Here is a 26,635-nt window from a genome sequence, read left to right as displayed (position 1 = left end):
AGCAGCTGAAAAGTATGCAGGAACCACAAGTCCCCAATACTCTCCCCCCTCCAGACTGAATTTCCAAAGGAAAATTGCCCTGGGCCCTCGCTGGGAGGGGGGAGGGGCAGGGGAAGGCTGCTGGAAGTACAAGGGGGGGGGGATTTATTTTACGATGTCACTGCACCTGCTTCCTCCTGATCCAAGCCCCGCAATGTGTGCGGGGCATAAGCCTTCCCCCGGCACACGCCGGCCAGTGGATTTTGGAAAGGGGCCCGAGGGCCCCGCATGTATGAAGCACCCACAGGCCTGTGAAAATCGTCCTCCCCCACCCCCCGCACAAGGTCGTATGACATTTTCCTCAGAAGCCAGAAAAGCTTTAGCCGGGGTAGAGGGAAGAGCTGCCTATGTTTCAGGCTTTACCACGCTGCTTCTCTGCTTGATGCGCTTCAGGTCAACTTTTAGCAGCATTCGAGTGACTCACCAAAGGCAAATATTGACTTTGGCTCTTGCGGAGTCCAGGTTCTTTGTGTGTGTTTTTATGTACTGACACATTTTAAAATGCATCTCTGGTCCCATCTGCAGCCTCCCCTTAATTTCTTTGCTGTAATTGGGGGTGGGGGCTGTCTTTCTTTTTTCCCCCCTCAGTTGATTTGCTGCCCTGTTGTGCGTTGATGAGCTTGAGGATAACGCGTATTTTACCAGTGCAATGGCGTTTGGCATTGCCTTTGTGATTTCGGTAAGGTTCCTTTCTCATGCAGTCTAAGTGGGCGCTTGGTAGGCTGTGAAACCGTTCCTGGAAGACAGGAGTAGAAATCTAGAGAGGATGGTGCTATACATGCGCTTTTGGAACCACGTAGGGATCCCTTTAGTCTTTCCGCTCCTGCAGCCGGAGCCCTGCAGCAATACTCCTAGGACTGAAAGACATTGCACCGTGGCTCCCTTCCGTCCCTGGCACGAGTGCGTTCTGGGGCCAGCCTGCAGCCGTCGCTCCTCAAACAATATCCACTGCTGTGGGCCATGTGATCAATCTTCTACCTTCCAGGAAACAGTCTGATAAAGCAATGCTGTGGTGCTAAACCCGAGATTGCTGTCCTGTGGAACAGGATCTTAGACTCGTCCTGTTTGTGCTTTCTGTTTATTTTTCTGCATTTATTACAAGAATTTGTTCCATGCTGCCCTACTGGAGTTCTTTAGAGCCAAGGTACAGGATCACCAAGTAATTAACATTCAGGGTGGATAAATATACGTAGCACCTCAGCGTGGTATAAGTTCATTCATGAATATTACAGAAGGAGTAAATACTCAGCAATCATGAACAGAAGGCAGACAACAGTAGGACTGAGGCCCAAGGGAGGTCAGGGTTATGAGGTCGAAATGTGGCGTGCTAGGGCAGCCATGAGGATGTTTTGATAGTTGGGCATAAAGATGTAACGGAGGGCCAGTGCTGCTGGCGAAGAGAAGCAGCAGGCCTGGTGGAAGAGACAGCTCTTTCACTTGTAGTGAAATGTCAGTATGTTAGTGGCTAGCCTTGCACGCTTTTCTTTATTAAACGTTAGCACATCTGCTGGGAAGCAAGTAGCGTAGGATATTATGACAGCTGCTAGAAAGCACTTGTGACAGGTTCAAAGATTGTTTGCATTGGAGAGATGGTTCACTTTTAACCTTTTTTTTTTTTTTTTTTTTTTTTGTTAAAGACAAATATGTTGACAAGCTGCAGACACAATAAGGCACTGCGGCACCCAGACTTTATTTCTTTTAGGACTGTCCAAGAGACTGGCCCGGCTCACTAAAGCAACCTTGCCCAGGGGTTGGGTTGATGGAGATGGTGGTTTCCTTCCTCCTTATCTCGGTGTTTGTGAGGCTTCTGAAAACGTTTGCAGATTCCAGGCTGGGTGGTGCGGTGACACAGAAGTCCCTCTTGTGACAAGGTGGCAGGACCCACAACATGCGACCCTTTGTTCTCCCTAAGGATAGCAGCATAGACTCGGGGCTCTTGGCAGCAGATGCGGCTCTATCGTGTCATGGATATGGTGTTCACCAGACCGAATAGTCCTTGACTTGCCAATGGCAGGTCCGTGCCAATCTCGCCAAAGACTAAATCAGCACATTCTGCTGCTTTGTTCGTTCCAATGCACTGCAAAAGTAAGTGGTTAGATCTCCGATTGCTCTGTACAGGAGTTGTGTGTTGGTATTATTTGACTGTTGCTCAGATTGTATTTGGGTCATGCCCCTTTGCCCTCCCTGGGCCTCATTATGAGGCATAAGCAGCAGGATGGTCAGCCTGCGTTTTAGTGCTTTTGTAGAATTTAAAGCAAATTGACTGCTTTGGTTTTACCATTTTACTGGAAATTGGAGGAATTTGGTTTTTTTTGAAAATTGGAAGTAAAATTGTGAAACTGATGCACCAGGGATATTTTTTTTCCTTGTTGAAAGTATACATCGCTGCTTAGTATAGATGGTTAAAGCATGCTAGTTTCTTTCTTTAACATAAAACCAAAAGACAGGAAACAGCATAGCCACTGGCAAGTTAGATGCAAAGCATTGATAAGGAAGGCAAAGAGAATTTGAAAAGAAGTTTGCACTGGAAACGAATCTCATAATGTTTTCAGGTACATTCAAGGTAAAAAGCCTGTGAAGGAATTAGTTAGAACATAAGATGATCAAGGGGGGTAAAAGGGCCCTTAGGGATGAAAAACCCATAGCAGGAAAGCTAAATGAATTATTTGCTCGGTATTCACTGAGGAAGGTGTAAGAAATATACCTACACTAGAAATGATATTCAAAGGTGATGGTTCAGAGGAAATGAAACATTTTTTTAAAACTGGCATTACATGGGCAACCCTCCAGTCTTCAGGTACCACAGATGATGATAATGATAGTTTACAAGTTTCCAATAGCAGGTCTGCAATTTCATTTCTCTGTTCTTCCAGCACTCTGGGATGCATACCTTCTGGTCCAGGTGATTTGCTATCATTGACATCATCTGTGGTACCTGAAGACTGGAGGGTTGCCAATGTAATGCCAGTTTTTAAAAACGGATCAAGGAGTGATCCAGGAAAGTCTGATGCCTATGCCAGGCAAAATGGTAGAAACTATCATAAAGAACAAAATTGCTGAACATATAGATAGGCAGAGTTGAATGGGACAAAGCCAATGTGGATTTAGCCAAGGGAAGTCTTGCCTCACTAATTTGCTACATTTTTTGGAGGGTGTAAATAGACATGTGGATAAAGGTGAGCCAGTTGATATAGTGCATCTGGATTTCCAGAAAGCATTTGCCAAAGTCCCTCATGAAAAACTTCTTAGGAAATTAGAAAGTCATGGGATGGGGGCAGTGTCCTATTGTGAATGCCAACTGTTAAAAGATAGAAAACAGAGAGTGGGGCTAAATGGTAAATTTCCCAATGGAGAAAGGTGAATAGTGGAGTGCCCCAGGGATCTGTTCTGGGACTGATGCTTTTTAATATATTTATAAATGGCCTGGAAATGGGAACAACAAGTGAGCTGATCAAATTTGCCGATGACACAAAATTATTCAAAGTTGTCAAATCACAAGAGGATTGTGAGAAATTGCAAGAGAACATTGCAAAACTGGGAGACTGGGCAAGCAAATGAAATTTAATGTAGACAAATGCAAAGTGATATACTTAAGGAAGAGTAACTCAAATTATGGCTACACAATGCAAGATTCTACATTAGGAGTCACCACTCAGGAAAATAGGATCTAGGTATCATTGTTGAAAATACAGTAAAATGTTCTGCTCATTGTGCAGCAGCAGCAGCCAAGAAAGCAAGCAGAATGCTAGGAGTTATTAGGAAAGGAATAGAGAATAAAGCGGAGAATATCATTTTGCCTCTGTATCGCTGCAGTGTGTGATGTCATCTTAAATATTGTGTGCAGTTCCGGTCACCACATTTCAAGAAAGACCTAGCAGAATTAGAAAAGGTACAGGGAAGGGTGACCAAAATGGAGGAGAAGTCCATTACCTGCTATTAAGTTCACTTAGAGAATAGCCACTGCCATTAGCAATGGTTACATGGAATAGACTTAGTTTTTGAGTACTTGCCAGGTTCCTATGACCTGGATTGGCCACTGTTGGAAACAGGATGCTGGGCTTGATGGACCCTTGGTCTGACCCAGTATGGCATTTTCTTATGTTCTTATGAACAATTCACCTATGAGGTAAGGCTTAAATAGGTTAGGTCTCTTCAGCTTGGAGAAGAGACTGCTGAGGCAAAATATGATAGAGGTCTATAAAATAATGAGTGGAGTGGAACGAATAGATGTTAATTATTTACTCTTTCAAAAAATACAAAGACCAGGTGACAAACAATGAAGTTACTAGGTGATACATTTAAAACTAAGAGAAAATATTTTTTACTCAACGCATAATTAAGCTCAAGAATTCATTGCCAGAGGACGTGGTGAAAGCTATTAGTGTAGCCGCATATATAAAAAAAAGTTTTGGACAAGTTCCTGGAGGAAAAGTCCATAAACTTTTATTTAAGATAGAGCTGTAGAAATCCACTGCTTAGCCCTGGGATAAGCAGCTTGGAATATATCTACTTCTTGGGATCTTGCCAGGTATTTGTGAGCTGAATTGGCCACTGTTGGAGACAGGATACTGGGTTTGAGAGACCCTTGGTCTGACCCAGTATGGCAAGTCTTATGTCCTTATGTTCTTAACTATTAGATTATATATTTTTTTTGACCCAGCAGCTCCTTCCTACCCTTTTGTTGATTGGAAAAATGATTGGGTCTGGCACTATTAGCATTCATTTGCAGCTACCTGGGAATTTTTCTCCTATTTTTATAGTCCTCTCTTTCCAAGCATACTTAGTCTCGTCTTTGTAGTGACTGTGCTGAGCTGGAAACCATGCACTAGTGCTCCTTCTGGAGCCCTGCAATTCTGTATTCTTAATTTGGCCACTAGATGTCACCCTTGAGCGATGACCCACCTCACCACTGGAACTGCTGCTTCCCTAGCAGCCTCAGCATTTTACTCACTCCTACTAACCTGTAAGCTTGCACATATTTATTTATTTATTTAACTTGCTAGTGAATGCTTGGTTGCCAAATCTTGTAGCTACTACCCTGAGCAAATAACTCAGAACACTCAGTTGTACAAGGAGGAACTCACTCTGTGTACTCCTTGATTTTCTCTGGTCACATCTATAGCTTGGATTGTCAAAAAAAGCTCCACCATAATTTGGTTGCAGCACATCAACCCTGACCATGCAGAAGCATTTAGGAAGGGCTTACTAGGGGTGTGGTTGTTATGGCCGCCGGCTGCGGCAAGCCGTGACCGGGGCCAACTGTCATGGCCGCCAGCCGTGGCGGTCCGCAGCTGGGACCAAATACTCACCCGCGGTGTCAGGTTGGTCTGGAGGCTCCTGCAGGAGCAGGGGGCCTCCTCCGGCATTCTCCCCACGTCCATGGTCGCTGCTAGGCCGGCCACAGGGCCCAACTAGGCTGCTATGACTCCTCCCCCTTCCTGGCTGCCTTAGAGCCACGCGCGCGGCTGAAGATAGGATTTAAAGGGGCCACGATGGGAAGTTGTCGTGGCTCCCTCCTGAGACTCCTCCCTCATGTTTAGGTAATTAAGGCAAGGTCTGCTCCTCAGACCTTGCCTTGGTATTGAGGCTCGTGCTTGGTTTCCGGTACCTGTGTTCCTGGACTCGCTTGGTTCTTTGTCCCGCTTCTGCTCCTCCTCTTCGTTGGATTGACTCTTTGGCTCCTGACCTTCGGACCAGCTGTGGTGAGTTCCTGACGTTGACTTCGGATTGGCTTTGGACTCTTCTCCTGTGTTGCTCCTGGACTGGCTTCGGACCTCTCTCCTGTCTGTTCCCGGACTGGCTTTGGACCGGCTTTGGATTCTCCTTCGACTTCTACTCTCGGACTATCTACGACCAGCTGGAGGCGCCTGCATCCAGGCCTTCATTAGTCTTCAGGGAGTTCCTTAAGTCCCAGCGGCCGGATCCCTACAGGCTCCTCCTGGGGGGATCACGAGCTTCCAGGGTGGAGTCTTCTTTCAACAATTATCTCATCGAGCCTTGCCCTCCGACGGTAGGGACCTAACAGTTCTCTGTCCGTTTGGGTAGCACCAACTCTACCTCTGAACAGGGGTCCACCTCCTGAATTCGTAACAGTGGTAGGTCCAGTACTGGCAGAGGGTTGGTAGGGTGCACCATGAGATATTGGTTGGATGCTGCCTGGTACCCATTCCTTCTGCCACCTCAGTTCCAACATGAAATCCTTGCTTGGCAGTCTTGTGCCCATGAACCTCTGAATGGGAGGCTATAGAAAGGTTGGCTAACAATTTTGTATCAGGGTAGGTGAGGAAAGAGCCAAATCTTTGAGACCATACTGGCTGTGATTCATTAACATAACCCAAAAGAAGTTACATGAGTAAAGATATCGTAATACTCTCTTTGCCATGATACTCAGGATCCTTTCCATCTCTTGCCATTATCCTTGGAAATCTGAGTGAAGAAGTCATGCTGTAAATGCTACAAAGAACCAACTTTAAAACAATATTTAACATGATTCATTTAAGGGTGGTGGGTTTTGTCACTGACCTCTGTATCTTTTATGGCAGTTGGAAAGTTGTTCAGCATATCTCTATAGGCCCCAGAGATTGTATTACATTTCTGCACGGGTAACTCCTTTATCTGTATTTACTTGTCTTCATTAGGCTTGAGGTAACCAGGGCCGGTGCAAGGTGATTCGGCGCCCTAGACACCTTCAGCCTTGCGCTGCCCCCGGTCGCAGCCTCGACTCTAGGGGCAGGGCCCACATGCCGCCACTCCCCCACCCTCCCCCTCCACCCCAAAAAAACCCCTCACAAAACACCTGGTCCAGTGGGGAGCCTGGGAGTGATCTGCCGCTCCCGGATCGTCGGCTGCCACTAACCAAAATGGCGCTGGTGGCCTTCAACCCCTACCATGTGACGGGGCTAACGGTGCCATTGGTTGGCCCCTGTCACATGGTAAGGGCTAAAGGCCACCAGCACCATTTTTGGTTAGTGGCAGCCGAGGCCCCAGGAGCGGCAGATTGCTCCCGGGCACTCCGCTGGACCACCAGAGGCGCTTTGGGAGGATGGCACGACGGGGGGGAGGGGGGAAGCGGGGGCTGGGCAGAATTTTGAAGGGGTACTTTTTGCCCTTTCAAAATTCTGCCGCCTGAAATCTCGGTGCCCTAGGCACAGGCCTAGCTCGACTAGTGGTTCCTCTGGCCCTGGAGGTAATGGTGCTGTGGTTCTAGAATCCCATGGTTCCTGGTTCTTGCCATAATGTATGTTGCGCATTTCCCAATAATCTGAATTAATGTAGAGAGGTTCACGATAGGTTGTGGTAGCCTAGCTATCCTAGGAAGGAGACAGTCATCTTGACCCATGCGTGAACCTCTCTAGCTTTGGTGTCTTACCCATTGACCGGCATTGCTTTGATTTAACTCTTAAACTAAGAGGAACTGGGTTAGAGGTCACAACACAGGCAGTCAGTAACAACTGAAAGGTGTTGGGTTTGCAGAATGGGTTTTCTATTGCTAAATCAGCCACACTAGAAGAAAGTTGTGCCCTCGCGCAGTATAGCATTTTAGAAATACCCCCGACATGTAGTAATATACACCTTGTCATTTAGTCCTTATTTTCAATATCTTTGAATCTTTTTCCTTGAACTCCTGGGAAAGGCCACATTAGTAAGAGGATCACCAATCACCTCATGCTTGCCGAATCTTATAGGACCTAATTGGATTTGCATTTTATGTCCCAGATGATATTTATTTTATTTATTTATTTAACATTTTTCTATACCGACCTTCAAGGTTAAATACCATATCAGGTCGGTTTACATCGAACAGGGGTAGATCAGTGTAACATAACATAACAAAGGAACAACTTTTTATAATTAGTGGAGGTAAAGCAGAAAAGTAAGAAAGTTACATAATAACAAGGACCATGAACTAGGAAGCTGAATTCAGCTGGAAAAAGAGAAACCTTAAGAATGTATTAAATTAAAATACTAGGAGACTAGTAACTGATGAGAATATTGAAGGGGCGAAGTTCCAAATTCAATGCTGAGTAGTTGTAGTTGTCTAGTGAAAGTTTGAAGGATCAGGGAAGGCTTGTAAGAAGAGCCAAGTTTTGAGTTTTTTTTTAAATGTTGGTAGGCACGGTTCCATTCTGAGTTCTGCAGGTAGGTTGTTCCAGATGGCTGGACCTGCTGTGGAAAAAAGCTCGGTCTCTGGTAGAGATGAGTCGTGTAGCTTTAGAAGGTGGGGGTTGTAGTGCTCCTTTGTAGGTTTCTCTCATTGGTCTGTTGGAAGTGTGGAGTTTGAGTGGGAATTCGAGGTCAAGATGGAGGAAGCTATGAATTGATTTGTGAATTAGAGATAAAGCTTTGTGCAGAGCCCTGTGACTGACTGGTAACCAATGTAAATTACGGAGGACGGGCGTAATGTGGTCTCTCTGGTTGGTGCTTGTTAAAATTCTCGCTGCAGCGTTTTGTATCATCTGTAAGGGCTTGGTTGTTGAGTTGGGGAGGCCAATGAGGAGAGAGCTGCAGTAGTCAATTTTGGCAAATATTAGGGATTGAAGAACAGTCCTAAAGTCATGAAAAAATAGGAGGGGTTTGAGTCTTTTTAACACTTGAAGTCTGTAGAAGCACTCTTTAGTTGTGGTTTTGATCATATTATTTAGGTTAAGACGGTTGTCTATAATTACTCCAAGGTCTCTCACATGAGTGTGGGTGAGAAGGTGTTTGTGATGGATCTGTGACGAGGGGTTTTCTTGGTTGGAGGAAATGAGGAGGAGTTCAGTCTTAGAGGCATTGATGACCAGGTTTAGACTGTTGAGGAGATTAGTGATGGCTTGTAAGCTGTTGTTCCAGAGTGCGATGGATTTGTTAATAGATTCTGTTATGGGAATCAAAATCTGGACATCGTCCGCATAAATGTAGTGAATAAGGTTAAGACTGGTTAACAGTTGGCAAAGGGGAAGGAGGTAAATATTGAAAAGGGTAGGTGATAGGGATGAACCTTGTGGTACGCCAAGGGAAGAATTTGTAGATGGTGATTCTTTATTGTTTATTTTGACTTTAAAACTTCTATTACTGAGGAACGACTTGAACCAATTGTGGACTGTTCCTGAAATGCCTATGTCTGAGAGGCGATTCAAGAGGATGGGGTGGTTGACTGTGTCAAAAGCCGCCGAAATGTCTAAAAGGATTAGGAGAAAGGAGTGTCCTTTGTCTAGACCCATAAGAATATGGTCAGTTAGAGATATGAGTAGGGTTTCTGTGCTGCGAGATTTGCGAAACCCATATTGGGAAGGGAAAAGTAAGTTGTGATCTTCTAAATAATCCGAGAGCTGGATGTTGACCAATTTTTCTGTGATTTTGGCTAGAAATGGTAGATTAGAGATAGGGCGGAAATTTGCCAGCACACCAGGGTCTAGGTTATGTTTCTTGAGGAGTGGTTTCAGGGAGGCGTTTTTTTAGATTATCTGGGTAGAGTCCTTGAGTTAAGCAGCAGTTTATGATTTTGGTTAAGGGACCAGAGATTATATTAGGAATAAGTAGCAGTAGCTTGGAAGGAATGTTGTCCGATGGGTGGCTGGATGGTTTCTGCCTTTTAAGAATGGATTCGATCTCTTTGGTCGATATTAATTCGAATTTATCGAATTTGACTCCCTTAAGAATGTAGGTGTTATCGAATGAGGTGTTGTAGTCAGTCTTGGTAGGAAGGAGAGCAAGTGTGTTTGAAATCTTCTGCTGAAAGAAAAGGGCTAGCTCATTTGCTTTGGACTGAGCTTGTTCGTCAGGTATCGATGGTGGTAGAGACTTTGTTATTTGAGAGACATATGCAAAGAGGGTTTTTGCATCAAATTGGATGTCATGGATTTTTTTACCGAAGTATTCTCTTTTTGCTTTTAGAATGGAAGTCCTGTAGTAATGTAGTGTTCCTTTGTATGACAATAGTGTAGTGGTGGAAGGTGCTTTGCGCCATTTATTTTCTTTGTGGCGTAATTCTTGTTTTATCCGTTTGAGATCGTTGGAAAACCAAGGTTGGTTTCCTTTTTTTTGTCGTGTTGCTTAGTTTTGTGATTAATGGGCAGAGTTTGTTTGCTACCTCTTCAGTGATCTTGTGCCATGATAGCACTGCTGTGTTAGGGTTGGATAGATCTAAGTTCGAGATTATGATATGAAACTCACAGCATGAACTAAACTGATCTGGCAGGTTTAAAAGGTTTCACACTGAGGATCTGTACAGTAAGCTTTACGAAGAGGTATTCACTGTAGTTATTTGTGTATTACAGATGACGTAGTAGGGGCTTTCCCACTCATTTATCGGTTTATGTGCATACGTAATGCCTCATTGATAGAAGTCTAGCCAGGATGCTGTACTGTGTTGAGTCTAAACATCCACAGATGCAGTCTGACTAATTTCCTTTCGGGATCCAGTGGCCGAAGCTGTTAGGTGTGGCAGTAATTTATATAAATATAAATATATATATATATATATATATATATATATATATATATATATAGAAAGCCGAGTGTGAGGATGCTTGATATGTTTGCATACCTTTATTGAGCATTTCACTTTTGTACTATGGTACAAGAGTAAACAGCAAATTTGGTTGCAAGCAAGTCTGTGTGAGAGTAGCAGGCATAGGGCAGTCTGCCCATACCTCTCAGATCTCTCTTACTGTGAAGTGACATCTCCATAAACTAGCATCACATCATTCACCTTCATATAACACTTAAGTGGCACGACGATCTTAAAAATATGGGCTATGCAGAAAGAGAGCAATTTTTATGCTCCCTTGAGGTGCTCCCCTGAAGTACTTTGTACCCATGGATCTGCAAGCCTCTTTTCGAAGGGGAAACCCCCCACTGTTAACTTGTGCCGCATGAATTTCAAAATGAAATCCCCATGCATACCTTACCGGGCCTATCCAGGGCCAGTGCAAGCATATTTGGCACCCTAGGCGAACCTTTGAATATTCAGCCCCTTCTCCCCCCAACTTAACTACTGGCGGCAGTGGCTTCCCTCTTTGACGGTCTTGGCTCTCACACAGCACCCCTCTAGACCTCTCACTGGCAGGATTTTGCTGCCCCCAAATCTAGGCAACTGCCAAGTTTTGCCTAATGGAAGCACCGGCCCTGGGCCTATCCTAACCCTTTTTTCCTCACGGGAGGGCGGCCATTTTTCAAATGTTTTTTCCCCTGCAGATGAACACGTTCACTAGGGGTGTGCACTGATTCTTTTTTTTTTTCTTCCCTGATCACTTTTTGTTTCATTCCTTTTTTTTTTTTTGGTTTAAAATTAATTGTCCCCTCAATAAACAAAAGTCGGGGGGGGGGGGGGGGGGGGTGGAAAACCAAACCAAACCAAAAAGAAAAAATATGGGACCGGGTCCCTCCCCGCTGAAAAAAATCTGCCTTTAACATTTAAATAAAGTTCTCCTGCCCCATCCCCCCCCCCCACATCTACAGCCTTGGGAGGCTGTTGTGTTGTACAGCAAACATTCAAACTGGCACAGGCCTCGGGTAGGCCGGCATTATTTTGAGAATTAGCACCAGTGGGGCAGGAGTGACTGGGGATCACTCCTGAAGATGGGGTAAGAGGTGAGGGGGCAGACTGGCCACACGCTCAGGCTGGGTATTTTTTATAAACTTAGAAGGCACATTTTTTTTGTCGACATGGGGCGGACTCAAAAATATTGTTGGAAACTAGCAGAAGCAAACAAAGTTTCATTCATTTTTATTTTGCTTCATTTTCAAAGTGAAATGAAACAAAAGCACACACCTGATGTTTACCCCCAGAAAGCCTTTATTTTTGATTTTTATATACCGGTGTTCCTGTATGAAATACAAATCACATCGGTTTACATTAAAACATTGAAACAGATCGCCCGAAGATGGTACATGGAACAGGGGATACAAAAACTTGGAAAGGGGGAACTATTCTAGCTTAAATTAAAGATTGGGTCATAAAACTAAATAAACAGATATCAGTGCAGAGTAAATTAAGGATTGGGTCATAAAACTTTGGAAAATTAAGGATTGGGTCATAAAACTTTGGAAAATTGCCCACCAAACAGGAGCGGTATGACAGTACCAGCAAGGTCCAATCTGATGAACCACATCAACAGGGAACTGGCCCTCCTTGAAGGTGGCAAGAGGTGGGGAACTTCGCTTAGCTTATGACTTTCTGCTCTCCGTTCCACCAACCAGCATGAAATCCAAAACGGTATTTTGGGCACCAAATAACATGCTTGCTTAAAAAATACATTCATTTTTTTATTTCCTGAACTGTTCAATTTAAAAAGTTGTATTACTCATCATGGAGGTAATTTTCAAAGGAGTTATGCACGCAAATGTAACTTACCATCGTAGCAGTTTTCAAAAGCCCATTTTCACAAGTAAAACCCAGTTTTGTGTGTGTAAATGCCTTTAAAAATCAGGCCCAAAGTGTTTGATTTGCTTAGTGCAATGTAATTAAACATATTTAAGAAAATATTGGTATTATTGTAGTCGGCAATTATCTGAGTTTTTCATTCATCACCATCCTGGGATTTCAGGATTGTAAAGTTGCATGGGGTCCTGGGATTGGATTCACCTCGGAGTAACCTCCGTGGCTGATAATGGCATACAGTGGACTATAGGTTTTGAAGATGTTTTACGTGAAACAGCAGCAGAGTTGTCGTATACGGTTATTTTTCTCTGTGCCGGGATAGGTATTGGGTCTGCTCGGATAAGGAAACAAAAGTGTGTTGGCAGCTGTGACGCTGTAAAGCTGCCTTGAGTTTTGGGAGCTTGAGCGATTCAGGGGAGGAGGCAAGAAAGGAGACCATTGCACGAGAGCTTCCCCTAGAGTTACATTGGCCATTGCAGTTATTGAACCTCATTTAGCCAATTACCCTGAAACAGGAGTAAATTGAGTATCTGAGGAAGAGAATTTGGGGGATTTTAATATTTATTAAAATGTATTATCCGCACAAGTCACAGGTGGCAGTTCGTGGCGGATTACAAAGTGAATTACATACATAATAAAGACAGAATAAAAAAAAATCATAAACAAGATACATTCCTTGTGACATTTTTTTTTCTTTTATCAGGCCCCTGACTCTTTCAAGAAAGGGCAATAATCTGAGTTATCTTTTTTTACTACTATGTTGTATTTCAGGTTAGTTATCTAGTTGAACAATGCAAATTATGTCATGGAAAAGTAAGATGGAATACATGCCAGCTATTAAGTGAAAAAGAATAAAGAGCTTCCATTTCTGGTGTATTTGGTCTATGGGGGGGGGGGGGGGGGGGGGAGAAGGCATGTCCGACCCACATTTAAGAAGGCAGTGGAATCACGCAGCAGCACACTTACGTTATTTTCGGCAACCTGTCCAGTGGCACCGACATCTGCTATGATCCATACCGTATTATGAATTCCATTGCAAAAGCCACAGGCCAGTAAACCAGAGCGGAGTTATGGAAATATCCCTTAAAATCTGAGAGCTCACCGGAGCACATGCGATGATCCGATCTTTGGAGTATCTAGAACAGTACTGCGGGGTACCATCTTGGGAGGGAGGGTAATTCACTGGATAGGGTAAGGGGCTGCCTGGAGGGATGATGTATAGTGATTTTTCACTGACAGGTATTGTTTTTAAATTCTTCAGATACTTCCAAGTATTCACAGGAATCTCAATTAAAAACAACGTACCAATTATTTCTTATTGTAGGGGGTACTTTCCTCTTTTAAACAACTGTCCTAGCATAATCTTCGATAATGAAAGATAAGGTGGGGAAAAAACATAAACTTTAGAGTGTATGGGGTCAACTTGTTCCCATCGCCCGTTTTCCCCCTGAGTCCTCTCTGGCCATTGCCCTGCTGATGGGAAGATCCCTCCCACGCAATTTGATATAAAGGGTATACCATGGGGGAGGGGGGGAGGGGTCATCAGGGCTCATGGTGTCCACTGATAAAGAATCCTTTTTGTTGAGAAAGGGAAGCAGTCCAGGAAGTGATTTCAGACCTGGTTCCTCAAAGCTAATTTCCTTTCCATTCTTGTTGTTGGCATTTGTCCCTGGCAGGAGGAATGTCCCCGTCATAAGGCCTCACTCATGGCACCTCGCCAAGCTGTCAGAGGTCCGGACTGAAGCAGGCACCATGCACTTTCCTTCGGATGCCTTCAGCTTGTCTTGGCACTCGGGATGTGAACCTAGGTGAGTGCTCTTTTTCCAGAAGATTGGGGGCGAGAGGTATATTGAAGGCAGAACAGGAGAAGTCACAAATTCTGGGAATCCGATTCCCTGGGAAAGATTTGACACCACTGATGGTGAATTTTACTTTTCCCGTATCCCAGCTGTGATTTAACAAAGTTCTTGCTCAAAACAGCAATGCTCTGTTCATCATTTTTTTTTTTTTTTTAAACCTGCATGTTTTATTGACCCTTACTGCTTCTGATGCATATTTTCCCAGTTTTCCTTCCCTCTTTGAATTTTGTTTATAAGAATTTTTCAATTAAAGATGTAACCCTGTTATTGAGCTTTCGTTACTCCGATTGTCATTAACTGCCACCCTGCATGTCTGCCTCAAGAAAGGCCAACTATCCCCAAAAACTCATTTGGGAATGCGATGCCACATGTCCCAGGCAGAATAATGTTAATTATGCCTCTACCGATAATAATCCCATAGCAAACTTCTGTTTTCTCACACATTGCTTTGGGAGGCTGGTGTTTCAGGGAATATGTCTCTAACTTCCATCTCCAAAAAAATGGCATTTCTGAAAGAATTAGCAAGAACATTATTAGTCCAGCCTTGGGACCGGGTGGCCAAGGGTCTGGAACATCTTGCAGATGGTGCACTTGGGCTTCCTGAAAAAAAAGAAGGCATCTGCTTGCCGTAAGAATAACCTCTGTGATGTATCCTTCCCCTGCCTCTAGTTACTCACTCCTCCCTTCTCTACTGTACCTGAATGTAATCCGCTTTGAAATGCTTGAAAAAGCAGAATATTAATCAAATAAATACATCTTTCGTCCTCTCTCTCTTCTGTTTTCTCCCTCCGTGCCTACTTGTCTGTTCCTCTTCCAGTTTTTCCATCCCTTCCCTCAGTTCTAGTTTGCTCTGTGAATTTCTTTGCTCCACGTCCCCCTCCAAAACACCTGCAAACAATTTCCAGCCGCTTCCTCCCACCTCCAGCACTGCTTGGCTCTGTTTAGTGTGTGCCTTATGATGGTGGGAAGGAGGAGGTATCGGACCCTACTGGTGCCAGTTGAAGGGAGAAGACCATGAGCCTCATCTTGTGGGAGGAGCGGTTGGGTCGAAATAGCAACAGTGGCATACAGACAGCACTAGGCTGGTGCAGTAACCGTGGGTAGCTGAACTTGCAGTTTGCTGTGATTTAGTGGCAAACGTTTAACTCTTTGTAGAATTGTGGCAAACTGAGGGGACCTGACCATAAGTAACTGGGGAAGAGGTAGTGGATGCTCCTCAGCTGGGCTGGGGTTTGGGGGAGGGTGTCATACGGTGCCCGGTTTAGTTGTTGGAAACAGAAGGATTGGAGGAAAGAAAACAAAACAAAGAACGTTAAAATGATATTTGCTAGATGAAAGAAGTGAGCGTCAGAAACCTCTTCCTGGGCTTGCCCAGTGGCCGTGCATCAGCTCTGCGTGCCCTCCATGCAGAAGACCCAGATTCAATTCCTGGGTGTGGCCTCTGCTCCCCAGGCAGGATGAGGATGCAGCAGGTGCAGCATTCACTGCCCCTTGGGAGAGGGAAGTCTCTGTAATCACATGCCAGGTTCTAGAGGGATCCATAGTCTGTGGGCACTTCAACGGTTAGGCTAGGGGAAGAAACCCAGAGTAGTTGCCAATGAAGGCTCTTGGCACTGAAGCCCCTGCAGAAGCTGCTTCTGATATGGGCTGGAATCCTAAAAGGAGCAAGAGAACTGCCGGGCCAAGAGTAGAAATGGCTTCCCTTTTGTGAATCTCTTCTTCTTCACCCTGCTTTTGATACTGTTAGCCTGGAACTCCTCATGCCATACTCTGTCATCTTCTGCTTTAGCAGAGAATCGTGTGTGCCAGTAATTGAAAAAGCTTTCAGGAGGGGAGATTTAGTGGAAGAAATAGGGGAAATGTAGAGAAAGGCAAGATTAAACAGAGAAATAGTGAATCTCTTCCCTATAAAAGGCTAAGTTGGCAGCTGAAGAACTGAGAACTTCTGTTAGAGTCTGGAAATGGAAGGTAATCCTAAAAGAAAATCATTAATAGACTATTTAGAATGTGAATTTTCACATGGGTGTTGCATTGAAAATCAGGTGCTCATTTGGGATTTGTATTGGATGTGTTATTGAAACAAGATTGCCACAAACATTATAATTTAATACTTCAGAAATATACATCAGATCCCATTTGGGGTGGATGTCCTAGCAGTAGATTTTTTGTTGCAACAGTTTATTTTATGGCTCTTTGGTTTTGACCAACGTATTTGCTTGGTGATTCTCTAAATCTCTGTTTTTTGTCTTGCAGTGATCTCTCTCTGCAGTGGAACCATCTGTCCCGCCATTGCAGCACTGACAAAAGCAGTTCCATTGGAAGTATGGAAAGCCTTGATCAACCCAGCCAAACTTACTTTGAGGGGAATCTCTCCCCAGTTGACCAAAGCATGTATCACAACAAGAGGGACTCTGCATACAGTTCATTCTCTGCCAGTTCCAATACGTCCGACTACACTCTATCACTCAGGCCTGAAGAGGGTGCCTCCATGGACTGTATTCTCCAGGGCTTGGTTGGTTGCAAACACAATGATGACAGATACCTACAGACAGGAAATGGTAGTGGGGAAGCCTCTGAAGAGACAAATTCTCACCACCTTGGTGGACACTCAGAACCCAGCTCTAGGCCTGCCTCGTGCACATACGAAACAAACCTTTCCAGTTCCTCAAAAGCAGCACCTCAGCCTCCAGTTAGAAGGGATAGCCTCCGGGCATCGAAAGCCCACACTGCTCATGCTGAGAGGCGTAGAGCCTCAGCACCTGTAGACTCATTGCACCTTGCAGGGAGATGGGCATCAGACACCTTTCTGTCTGTCCAAAATAAGAGCCTTGAGGAGCTGAATTGCCACTGTGGACAGGCGTTTGCATTGTGTTCAGGTCATGCAAAGGATCCTTTGTCTTCTGACCAGTATTATATGCTAAGCTCACAAATGGAGAAAAGCCAACAAAGCACTGAAACACTACTGAATGACAACACAAAACAGTCAAATGAATTCAGCAAACAAATTCCTGTTTGCAAACAGTTTGTTGATAATCCAATATGTAAAAACATAAAGGACAGCGACAATAATAATGAAGGTAGCCAAGCTACACCAGTGCCTTTGACAGACTGTGCTGTCCCTCTGCAGAAAGACCATGCATTAGAGCAGTCCAGTGGCACTGAGCACCTGGAGGCATCTGATTTACAGTTGCTGAAACCCACTGCAGAGCTTAACTATGGTTCTGAAAGTCAGTTTGTACAGGAGAGGCATCAGTGGACTATGTCCCCGCTGCATAGTCCACAACATGATCCAAAAAACCCAAGTCCAAAGAAAAGTACCAGAGAACAGCTCTGTTATGAAAAAGCTGCTCATGAGCAGTGGAATAAGAGCAGGCCTATGTCTTCTGAAGAAGACGTCCATAATTCAAAGGATGAGGTAGAAGAAGCCGGCAATCCACAATTAACAGGCACTTGTGGACACTTATACTTGAAGCACGGCTCGGATTTTGCGAGATGTTACAGTGTACCAAATGAGACAACCAATCACCCGCAGAGCTTCCAGCCTGCCACACAACTGTTCACGGAAAATGTAACCTTAAAGCCTGCCTGCAGCACCGAAACTTTGGAAGAATGCAAAAATCCTGAAGAAAGCAAGCAGAATGCTCGAAAGCCAGTTTCATCTCGCCAGCGCTCAGCCCAGATGAGAAAGAGAAGTGATCGCTTTGCCACAAATCTGAGAAATGAAATCCAGAGGAGGAAGGCCCAGTTGCAGAAGAGCAAAGGCTCTTCTGTATTACTCTGTGGAGAAGAGCCAGTTCAGGAGACGGACGAACCATGTGAAAGTGCTTGCCCTTCTCCTCTTCCTCATCCTCTTCCTCCTCAACCATCACCTCCAAAGAGCCAGTCATTCTGCACAGAAAGCAGGTGCTCCAGTGATACTTGGAGAGAGAAAGCTTCACTGTACCTGGATCAAGATCCAAGGCACCATGAGCTCAGGTTACAGGAGGCTCAGAGAACTTCTGAACCTCTCACTGAGAGATCTTCTGTATCAGCCATGGAGTGGACTGTGCCTGCAAAGGTTATATCTTCCAGTATAGAAGGTAAACCCTCCAATGGTATGCAAAGAGTGAAGTTGCCCGAATGCCTGAATCAAGAGTCAGATAATCATGAACTGAAGGCACATGAAGCTCAAAGAAATGCCGACCAGCTAATTGTTTCAAACACAAAGTGCAATGCTCCCCCAAAGAACAGGTCATATGTTTCAGAAGACAAGCACTCTATTGATATATGGAGAGCAAAATCATCTGAGTTCCTTAATCAAGAGACAAAGAGCCATGAGCTGAGGGTGTCTGAGACATCAAGAACCACTGATCCTCGAATAGACAAGATGGTAGCTATGTCTGATAGAAAGTGGAATGCATCTCCAAAGTGCAAGTCGCCTAATCTAGACTGTAAGCCCTCCTGTGACATATGGAGAACAAAATCCTCAGAATGTCTAATTCAAGAGACAAAGGGCCATGACCTCAAGGTATATGAAAATCAAAGAATCGCTGAACATTTGACAGGCAGGATGTCCATCTCAGAAGGAGAATGGAACACCTCTTGTCCTTCTCCTGACCTTGAAGATCAAAGAACTCTCCAAATATCTAACAGAAATGGAGGCCGATGGAAATGGTCTCCAGAGCACAAACTGCAGCCTCAATTCAGGCATCCCAAAGAAAACCAGTCAGTGACTTATAACAAAGAATTAGAGATAACATTTATGCCAAACCAGATGCCAGAAGACTCCATTCTCCTGCCCTTTGCAGATAGGAGGAAGTTTTTTGAAGAAACCAGCAAGAGCATCTCCACCTCTCATCACCCTGCCATGCTTATCAAACCAAACAAGTCCACTTTCAGATCAGTGCCCAATGAGAAAACTGTATTTCAGCCAGTTATTCCTGACTGTAGGGACCATAGACGGCATTCTGTAGATCAAACTTACCATCCAGCATCACCAGCAATGCAAAATTCTGCTGTTTCTTGTTCAGATTACTTAATTCAAGGCTTGAAACAACCCATCTGCTACAAGCAAGGAAAGCATTCTGGTGACTGTCTCAGAGCTTTGGGATATACCTGTAATGTCCAAGGGCCAGTGAGGCTTGACCCTTGCATATATTGTTCTGGTGATATATGTCCTGTCTTACTGAAAAGGAACCTACAGGCAAGGCACCATAGTTATCGCTGTCATCACCATCAGTGGCCAAGTTGTGCAGAATGCTGCTGTATATCTCAGCATAACGTCATGGAGGAAAGTAGCTCGGTGCATGGTGATCATTGGCAGCTGAGGAAGCCTTTCCCACAGGTGAGAGTCTTTACATGCAGAATGTATATGAGTGTCAACTTTGTTCATTCTAAGCAAGCCTAGAGCAAGCATGAAGTGTTGTACCAAATATGTAGGTCCAATAGTCAGCATATAACCTGTGTTTGGGCAAGTCTTTCCCTTGCCAGGGTCCTCATTTCATTTAATTATAGGAAAAAAGGACCTCATGAAACACGAACTAGCTTGTTTTTGTTTTAGATTTGAAAAGATTGATTTTGGTTATGATTTTTCTCAGTATTTGTATGACTCCTGGCAGCAAAGTTTTAGTTCATGTCTGAGAGCTTTGCTTACGAAAGAGAGCAGGCCCCATTGAATCTTTGAGTTCCCACTGTTGTTGTGTCTAAACAATCCCATGATGCAATGCATCCAGTTGAGGAAGTCCTAATCATAGTATTGATTTTTAAACCACTAAACATCTCTTAAGCACTGAATGGGGGTCACCCTTTACTTTCTCTTTTAAAGAAGAGCTACTGTCAACTTGAACTGTAATCATGTACGCTGTTCAAAGCAATAACCTAATAGACAATCAAATGAATACTGTACTTCTATGGCAAGCAGGCATGAATTTGCCATATGTGGATAACATCGCCCAATGGTGCCAACACAGACCCAGCTCTCTGAGCTCAGTAAAGATTTTACTGAGCATGTGTTGGGAGTTCCCATGCTTGCACACTACATCATGAGTACCTCAGTGTTGTGTGTGCCGGCTGCGGCAGGCCCGCAGCCGGACCCACTTACCCTCATCTGCCTGCTCCAGCTTCCGGTTCCTCCTCTCTTGCGGCTGAAGGTAGCCGCCTGCGCACCCGAGTTGCCTCTAGCGCTCCCAGCTCCTCCGCGGACCTCCCAGCTCCATGGTGGGTCTCCCCGTGTGGCCCACGGGAAGATGCTGCCGTCTCATGCCACACCACCTCCTAGGCGTGTGCGTGCATCTGTTCTGCTTTTAAAGGGGCTGCGGCGGGAAACCACACCGTGGCCCCGGATGATGACGTCACTGGGTCCCGGTACTTAAGGCTGGGCCCAGCCAGTGCTTCCTTGCCTTGGCAACAGGTCTCCACGCTAATCGTGTGCTTAGTTGCTTGTTCCTGTGCTTCGTCTGTGTTCCTGGCTCCCGGTTTGTTCCTGCTTTGTCTGTGTTCTTGGTTACTGTTTCTGCCTTGCTCCTGGTATCCATTCCTGTCCTGTTCCTGTGTTCCGTGTCTACCCTGCTTTGTCTTCGCTACTAACTGATACCTAGCTTGACCCCTGCTTCATCTGACCACGCTACTGATTGATACCTGGCTTGACCTCCTCTACGTCTGACTATGCTACTGTTTGATTCCTGGTTTGACCTTTGCCTTGCCTGACCATTCTTGGACGGACTCCTGGTTTTGACCTGTGCCCGTGTGACCGCTTCTCCTTGCTTGCCACCTGCCCTGACCACCTGCGCCTCTGTTGAATCTACTCTGGACGGCCTTTCAGACTTTTTGGCCTGTTCTTGCTCGGGCGCCACCTGTCTTGCTATTTGTTCTCCTTTGGCACCTGAGTCTCTGGGACTCTGCCTTGTCTGGACTCATTCTCCTATCCAAGTTACTGCTGCTGGCCTCTGGCTGATTCCTTCACCGCGTCCAGGAAGACCTAGGATGGAGGCCCACCTAAGACCAGCCGGCCCTGGTACCCAAAAGCTCAACCTGTGGGGAACGAGGGCTGGTATTGGCGAAGCTCCAGCCGGCCTCCGTCAATCATCCAGCTTCGCTTACCAATGGTGGGGACCCGTAGGACTTGCCCTGCTGTTAGTGTCAACCCCACCTTGGGCCAAGGGTCCATCTCAGATGCAACACTCAGTCTTTCTTTGCTACTGCACAGAAGTGACCCAGTGTCTCTCTCACAGTTTTTTGATTTCGGGCCTTTTGTGGCCTGCTTTGCCTCTTTGTACCTCTTTTTTTTTTTTTTTTTATTGCCGCTGCCTCAGCAGCTCCTCAATAGAACTTTACAATTATAATATTTAAAAAAAAATAAAATCAAACTGAATATGGAAAAGCCTAAGGGTAAGAAGCCCACAGTCAGTGGGTTCAAGGTCTGCATCCGTGGATGCTAGATGTCCATCACTGACGCACATGCTGTGTGTTTTTGCTGTTTGGGCCCAGAGCACAACTCCTGCATCTGCTACAGCTTGGTTGAATGTTCCTGAGGGTTCAACACAATTGCACCTGGAAGGTGGAAGCACAGAGAGGTTCCAGCAAGTAAGCGTGCAAAGCCTCAAAGTGAGACTAGGCAGCAGAACTGCTCGTCATCCAGGAGCAAGCTGTTATTGGCTCCCATCACAAAAAAACAGAGACAGGCGTTTTCCCCTCCCATTCCTGCAAGCATGGGAAAGCTCCCTTCTAAAGCACTGGTTCCTGGGTCCATCACAAGTCAGGAGCTGAGTGTGGTACTGATGGCTGTGACGCTGGAGAAGGTGCTGAGAAGAACGTCTAAATGGTGTGAAGGAGCTACTCCAGGAGAGTCTTCCTTGGCATCTAAGAAAAAGTTAGGGCCAGGACACTGAGGCGCAAGACCTCCCACGATGCTGAAACAAATAATTGCCTCCTCAGCACAAGATCGTTGTCCTTCATGGAACAGAAGATACCTCTGGCAACCAAGCCACCTGTTCTACCCAAATCTAGCGCTGACCAGAGCACGGTTTTCATCAGGGAAGAACACACACTCTGTGATGCATTCTTCCCCCTTGGCGCATCAGCCCAAGGCACCTTCACTTTCACAGTGGAACGCTTTGTGCATTAACCTGAGTCTCGATCCTGGTACAGATGGAGGATCTGCCAGCACAGCCCAAGAACCATAGTATAGTTGGACTGGTACAGCTGGCACGTAGAGTCTTGGAGCTAGCCATGGCCTGGTGAAGGCAGCTGTCATGACATCAAGTTTCTTATTATCCCTTCCATCTGGGTCTCGGAAGAAGATGTCTTTCCTTCAACTTAAGCATAAAGGGAACTAGTGGAAACTTAGCTGACAGAGTTGGTAAAGACTTATTTGCTTCCTTAAGCTAGGGATGGGCAATTCTGCTTCTAGAGGGCCGCAAACCAGTCGGATTTTCAGGATATGAAAATCTATTTCATGCATATTCGTTAGGGATATCCTGAAAATCTGACTGGTTTGTGGCCCTCGAGGAGCACAATTGCCCATCCCTGCCTTAAACCCTGCAGACAGACCAGTGAAATTGAAACCTCTCCTGGCCAAGACACAGGAAATGTTTCCATATAGTGGAGCTCCTCAAAGCCCCCCATTTGGTTTTGGAGGCCACCTCTAAAGGATCCACATGTACAGATGAGCTGGAGGAATCATATGTACTGCAGCAGCCATCTGGCCAAGAATGACCAGGACTGATCTTGCTGACATGTAATTCTGTGAAAGGAGAAGCCTTATTATGCCCCTGAGCAACGTGGCTCTTTCAGTGGGAGAAATTATTTCTTGTGAAGCATGTGTCTCTTCACGGGCTTCCAAAATTGGGAACGAGTCCTCAACATGAGATAGCAGATTCTCCTCACCGAGGGGAGTCTCTCCATAACTCAGAGTGTATAGAAAGAGAATTTGGCTTACCCAGAGTTTCTAACATATTTTCCCCCTTCAACCAGTTGGGGTGCTGGCTCATTGTTTCCCTCGTTCCCCATAGTAGGGGGAGGAGGAAAATTGGGAATTCCATCAGACTCTCTTCTGGAATTGCCTCAGCATACTTCTCCTCTGGAAGAACTCTGCTATTCACAATTTCTGGATAAATTGGCAAGTTCAATCGGATTTGGGGTAGTCCAGCTACCATATCATTCCATGGTGATAGCTGGCATTGAAGTGGGTTAAGCACATTCAAGATCACTTTGGTGCATCCCCTCGGAAAGATCCAAAGGTGTTGGATGCTTTTGGGAAGAAGATCTTCCAGGGATCCATGCTGAGCGCCCAGATCACAGCTCTTCAGCTGTGCATGGTGCAATATTTGCATAAACACATATAGAGGTTAGAGACTTTGCTAGCGTCGTCAGACCTTGAACAGATGTTTTTCCATTGTGCGGTGGAGAAATGTGAACTACATCTGATTTTCTGCATGAACAAAGCCTTTGATACCATGTCCAGGACCTCGGCTGCTGCTATTGAAGCTCAAAGGTTTGCATGGTTGAGAGCAAGTGGCCTTTGGGAGTATGTACATGATCACAGGGGGCTACTTGTTTGGCAACAAGGCAAAGGGGACAGTAGTGCTGATCGAGGCGCATCAGTCCATCCTGCAGTCATTTATTTATTTATTTATTTATTTCGAATTTTTATATACCGACATTCTTGATAAAAATATCAAATCATATCTGTTTCCATTGAAACAGAAAAATCTCAGCTATGGCGTTATAAGCATTATAAGCAATGGCGTTATAACCATTATAAGCAATGGCGATGAACTAGCCTGCTCCAGAACATTGCCAGTACTTTTCTTACAAATGTCCAGTCTTCCCAAGATGTTCCTTCTATTCTTTTCATTGCTGTTGGGTGCCATCCAATCTTCAATGGCAGCCCCTGTCTGTCAGTGGATTGCAGAGGGACAGACATCAGCCAGAGACCCAGCAGTGGTTGCATCCTAAAGTGAAGACCCATTTTTTACATCTTTGAGCCCCACCTTTGGGGAATGGAGGGAGGAGGCACAGTGCAATCCTTCCTTCCAGAATGACACTAGATCACTAAGGACCAGTGGGTCTTGAAAGTTGTGGAGTATGGTTACCACTTATGCTTCTCTCTCCTTCTCTGATCTGAGAGATTGCAGTTTTCTCGTCAACTCTTCTCAGTCTGCCCAATTACAGCTGCAAGTGGAGTCATTCCTTCAGTAGAAGATAATCGAGCTGGTCCCTCCTTGGAAGTGTGGCCAGGGATTATTTTGTTGGTATTTCCTAATCCCAATGGATTAAGGCCTATCCTGGACCTGCAGAGACTGGATAATTTGTTGGTTCCGGAGAAGTTCAAGATGAACTCCCTCCAGATGATTCTTCCTTTTATTCAAAAGATTGGATGTACACTCTCGATTTGCACACTTATCCCCATCCATGCTGCCCATTGGAAGAATGTACACTATCAGTAAAAGATGTTACCAGTTGGCCTTTTGGCAGCCCTGAAAGTGTTCAGCAAATACTTTGTTGTTGTGGCTGCAAGGCTTCATCACAGGAGTCTGTGTATTCCCATACCTGGACAATTTCTTTGTGGTAGCAGGAGGTGTGGAATCTCTCAAAGACCATATGGCTCCTCCAGTCCCTAGTTTTTCTGGTCAACTTTGTCAAGTTCAGTTTGATTCCATTTCAAATAATTCAATTCATGGGAGCCTGGATAGAGTTGCTTCAGGAGAAAGCATTTCCCTGTTGAAAGAGCCATATTGCTTATGGGCCTAATAAGGTTTCTCCTTTCACAGAACTGCTGCCAACAAGGTCAGTCCTGATTATTTCCAGCCACATGGCGACTGCAATACATATGGTTCCTCTGACTCATCTACACATGTAGGACCTTCAATGTGGCCTCCAAAACCAATGGGATCATCTATATCAGCCATTATCTCACCTGGTTTCCATGATCCTCATGATGAGGGTATTCCTTCAAATGGTGGATGAATCCAGATGTTATAGAGGTGGGTTTCTCACTGCATGACCCACTGCATCAAGTGAATCTCTCTACTATTCCTCCACCCAAGAGTGTGAGATTGGGGAACACACTGGTGTAGCATAGACCCAAGATTCATGGCCCCTATGGAGTCATCTGCATATCAACCTATAAGCCTACTACTTGCAAGCCATCCACTGTTCTTTGAGGCTTTCTCTCACTTTCTTTTGGGAAATAGAATCTTGATCTGGACAGACAACCATTTTCTACATAAATGAGCCGGGAGATATTGGCTCTTATACCCTCTTCCAGGAGGCTCTCCAGATCTGGTTGTCAGCAGGACAGCACAATGCCAATCTGTAGGCAGCCTACCTTCCAGAAATTCACAATACATGGGCACAATACCATGCATGCATGGTCCTTGGATCAGATGATCGCAGATGACTTGTTCAGCCACTAGGGAAATCTGGTGATTGACCTGTTTGCTTCTGAAGACAATAGAAGGTTAAAGTTATGCTTCATACATTTGAGCAAATATAAATCAGCTGTCAATACATTTGTGCTAAACAGCGTAGGAACTGCTGCTCCGTGCAGGTTACTTCCACACTTGCCATTAAGGGTAGTAACAGAAGGCATGGGGGTAACCTGCACAGAGCAGCAGTTACTACCCAAATAAATAAATAAACTTGCTTGGCATACTGAATGGACCATTTGGTTCTTTTTCTGCCATTATTTACTAAGTTGCTAAATGTACGCATACTTACTGATTTCTGTTAATGCTAGGACTGTCCAGAAGGCCCTTCAGGACAGGACGAGGATGATCCTCATAGCACCAGCCTGACATGGCAAGTAAGGTATTCGTATCTTGTCCATCTGTCAATTGGAAACCTGTCTGACCCTCGTCTCACAGGAGTACAGTAAGCTTTGCTATCCAGGACTGCCATCTCTGACCCTAATGCATGGATGTTGAATATGCAGTTCTGATTTGTGCCAAGATACTGTCAACCGGAAAGTCTTACAGTTTCAAACGGAAGAGGGTGTGCATTCCAAGCCTCCAGTTAGTAAAACCTCCAGTACATTGAGACCTCTGTGTAGTCCTAGATGAACTCAAGAAACCATCTTTTAAACAATCTTGACTCCGTGACCCTGAGGTTTCTCACCCAGAAAGTGGTGTTTCCTATGGCTATTACTTCAGCATAGAGAGTAAGCAAACTACAGGCTCTAGTTTCATAGTCACCACCCCTTCACTTTTTTTTTTTTTTAATTAGGGTGGTTCTGGGAAGTCATCCCAAGTTCCTTCCGAAGGTGGTATCAGCGTTCCACATTAATCAAGCCATTGTGCGCAAACATTATTTCCAAGACCGCATGCGTACAAAGGAGGTCTTCACTCCTTGGACTGTAAAAGAGTCCTGGCATGTTATCTAAAAAGGGCTCATCCTC

General features: G+C 45.0%; 1 protein-coding gene across 3 annotated transcripts in view; it reads left to right on the top strand.

The window, feature by feature from the left end:
- The window catches only part of SHROOM4 (shroom family member 4), a 318,353-nt gene that overhangs the window by 216,889 nt on the left and 74,829 nt on the right, over positions 1–26,635 (top strand). For all 3 annotated transcript variants that reach the window (XM_029607489.1, XM_029607490.1, XM_029607491.1), the window contains 2 exons: positions 14,080–14,211; positions 16,516–19,585. In XM_029607489.1, the coding sequence (XP_029463349.1) occupies positions 14,080–14,211; positions 16,516–19,585 (3,202 nt within the window). The remainder of the gene's footprint in view (positions 1–14,079; positions 14,212–16,515; positions 19,586–26,635) is intronic.

Source organism: Rhinatrema bivittatum, chromosome 6, assembly GCF_901001135.1.
Source record: "Rhinatrema bivittatum chromosome 6, aRhiBiv1.1, whole genome shotgun sequence".
NCBI classification, from domain to species: domain Eukaryota; kingdom Metazoa; phylum Chordata; class Amphibia; order Gymnophiona; family Rhinatrematidae; genus Rhinatrema; species Rhinatrema bivittatum.
Note: the sequence above shows the minus strand (reverse complement) of the source record. Positions and strands in the feature narration are given on the sequence as shown.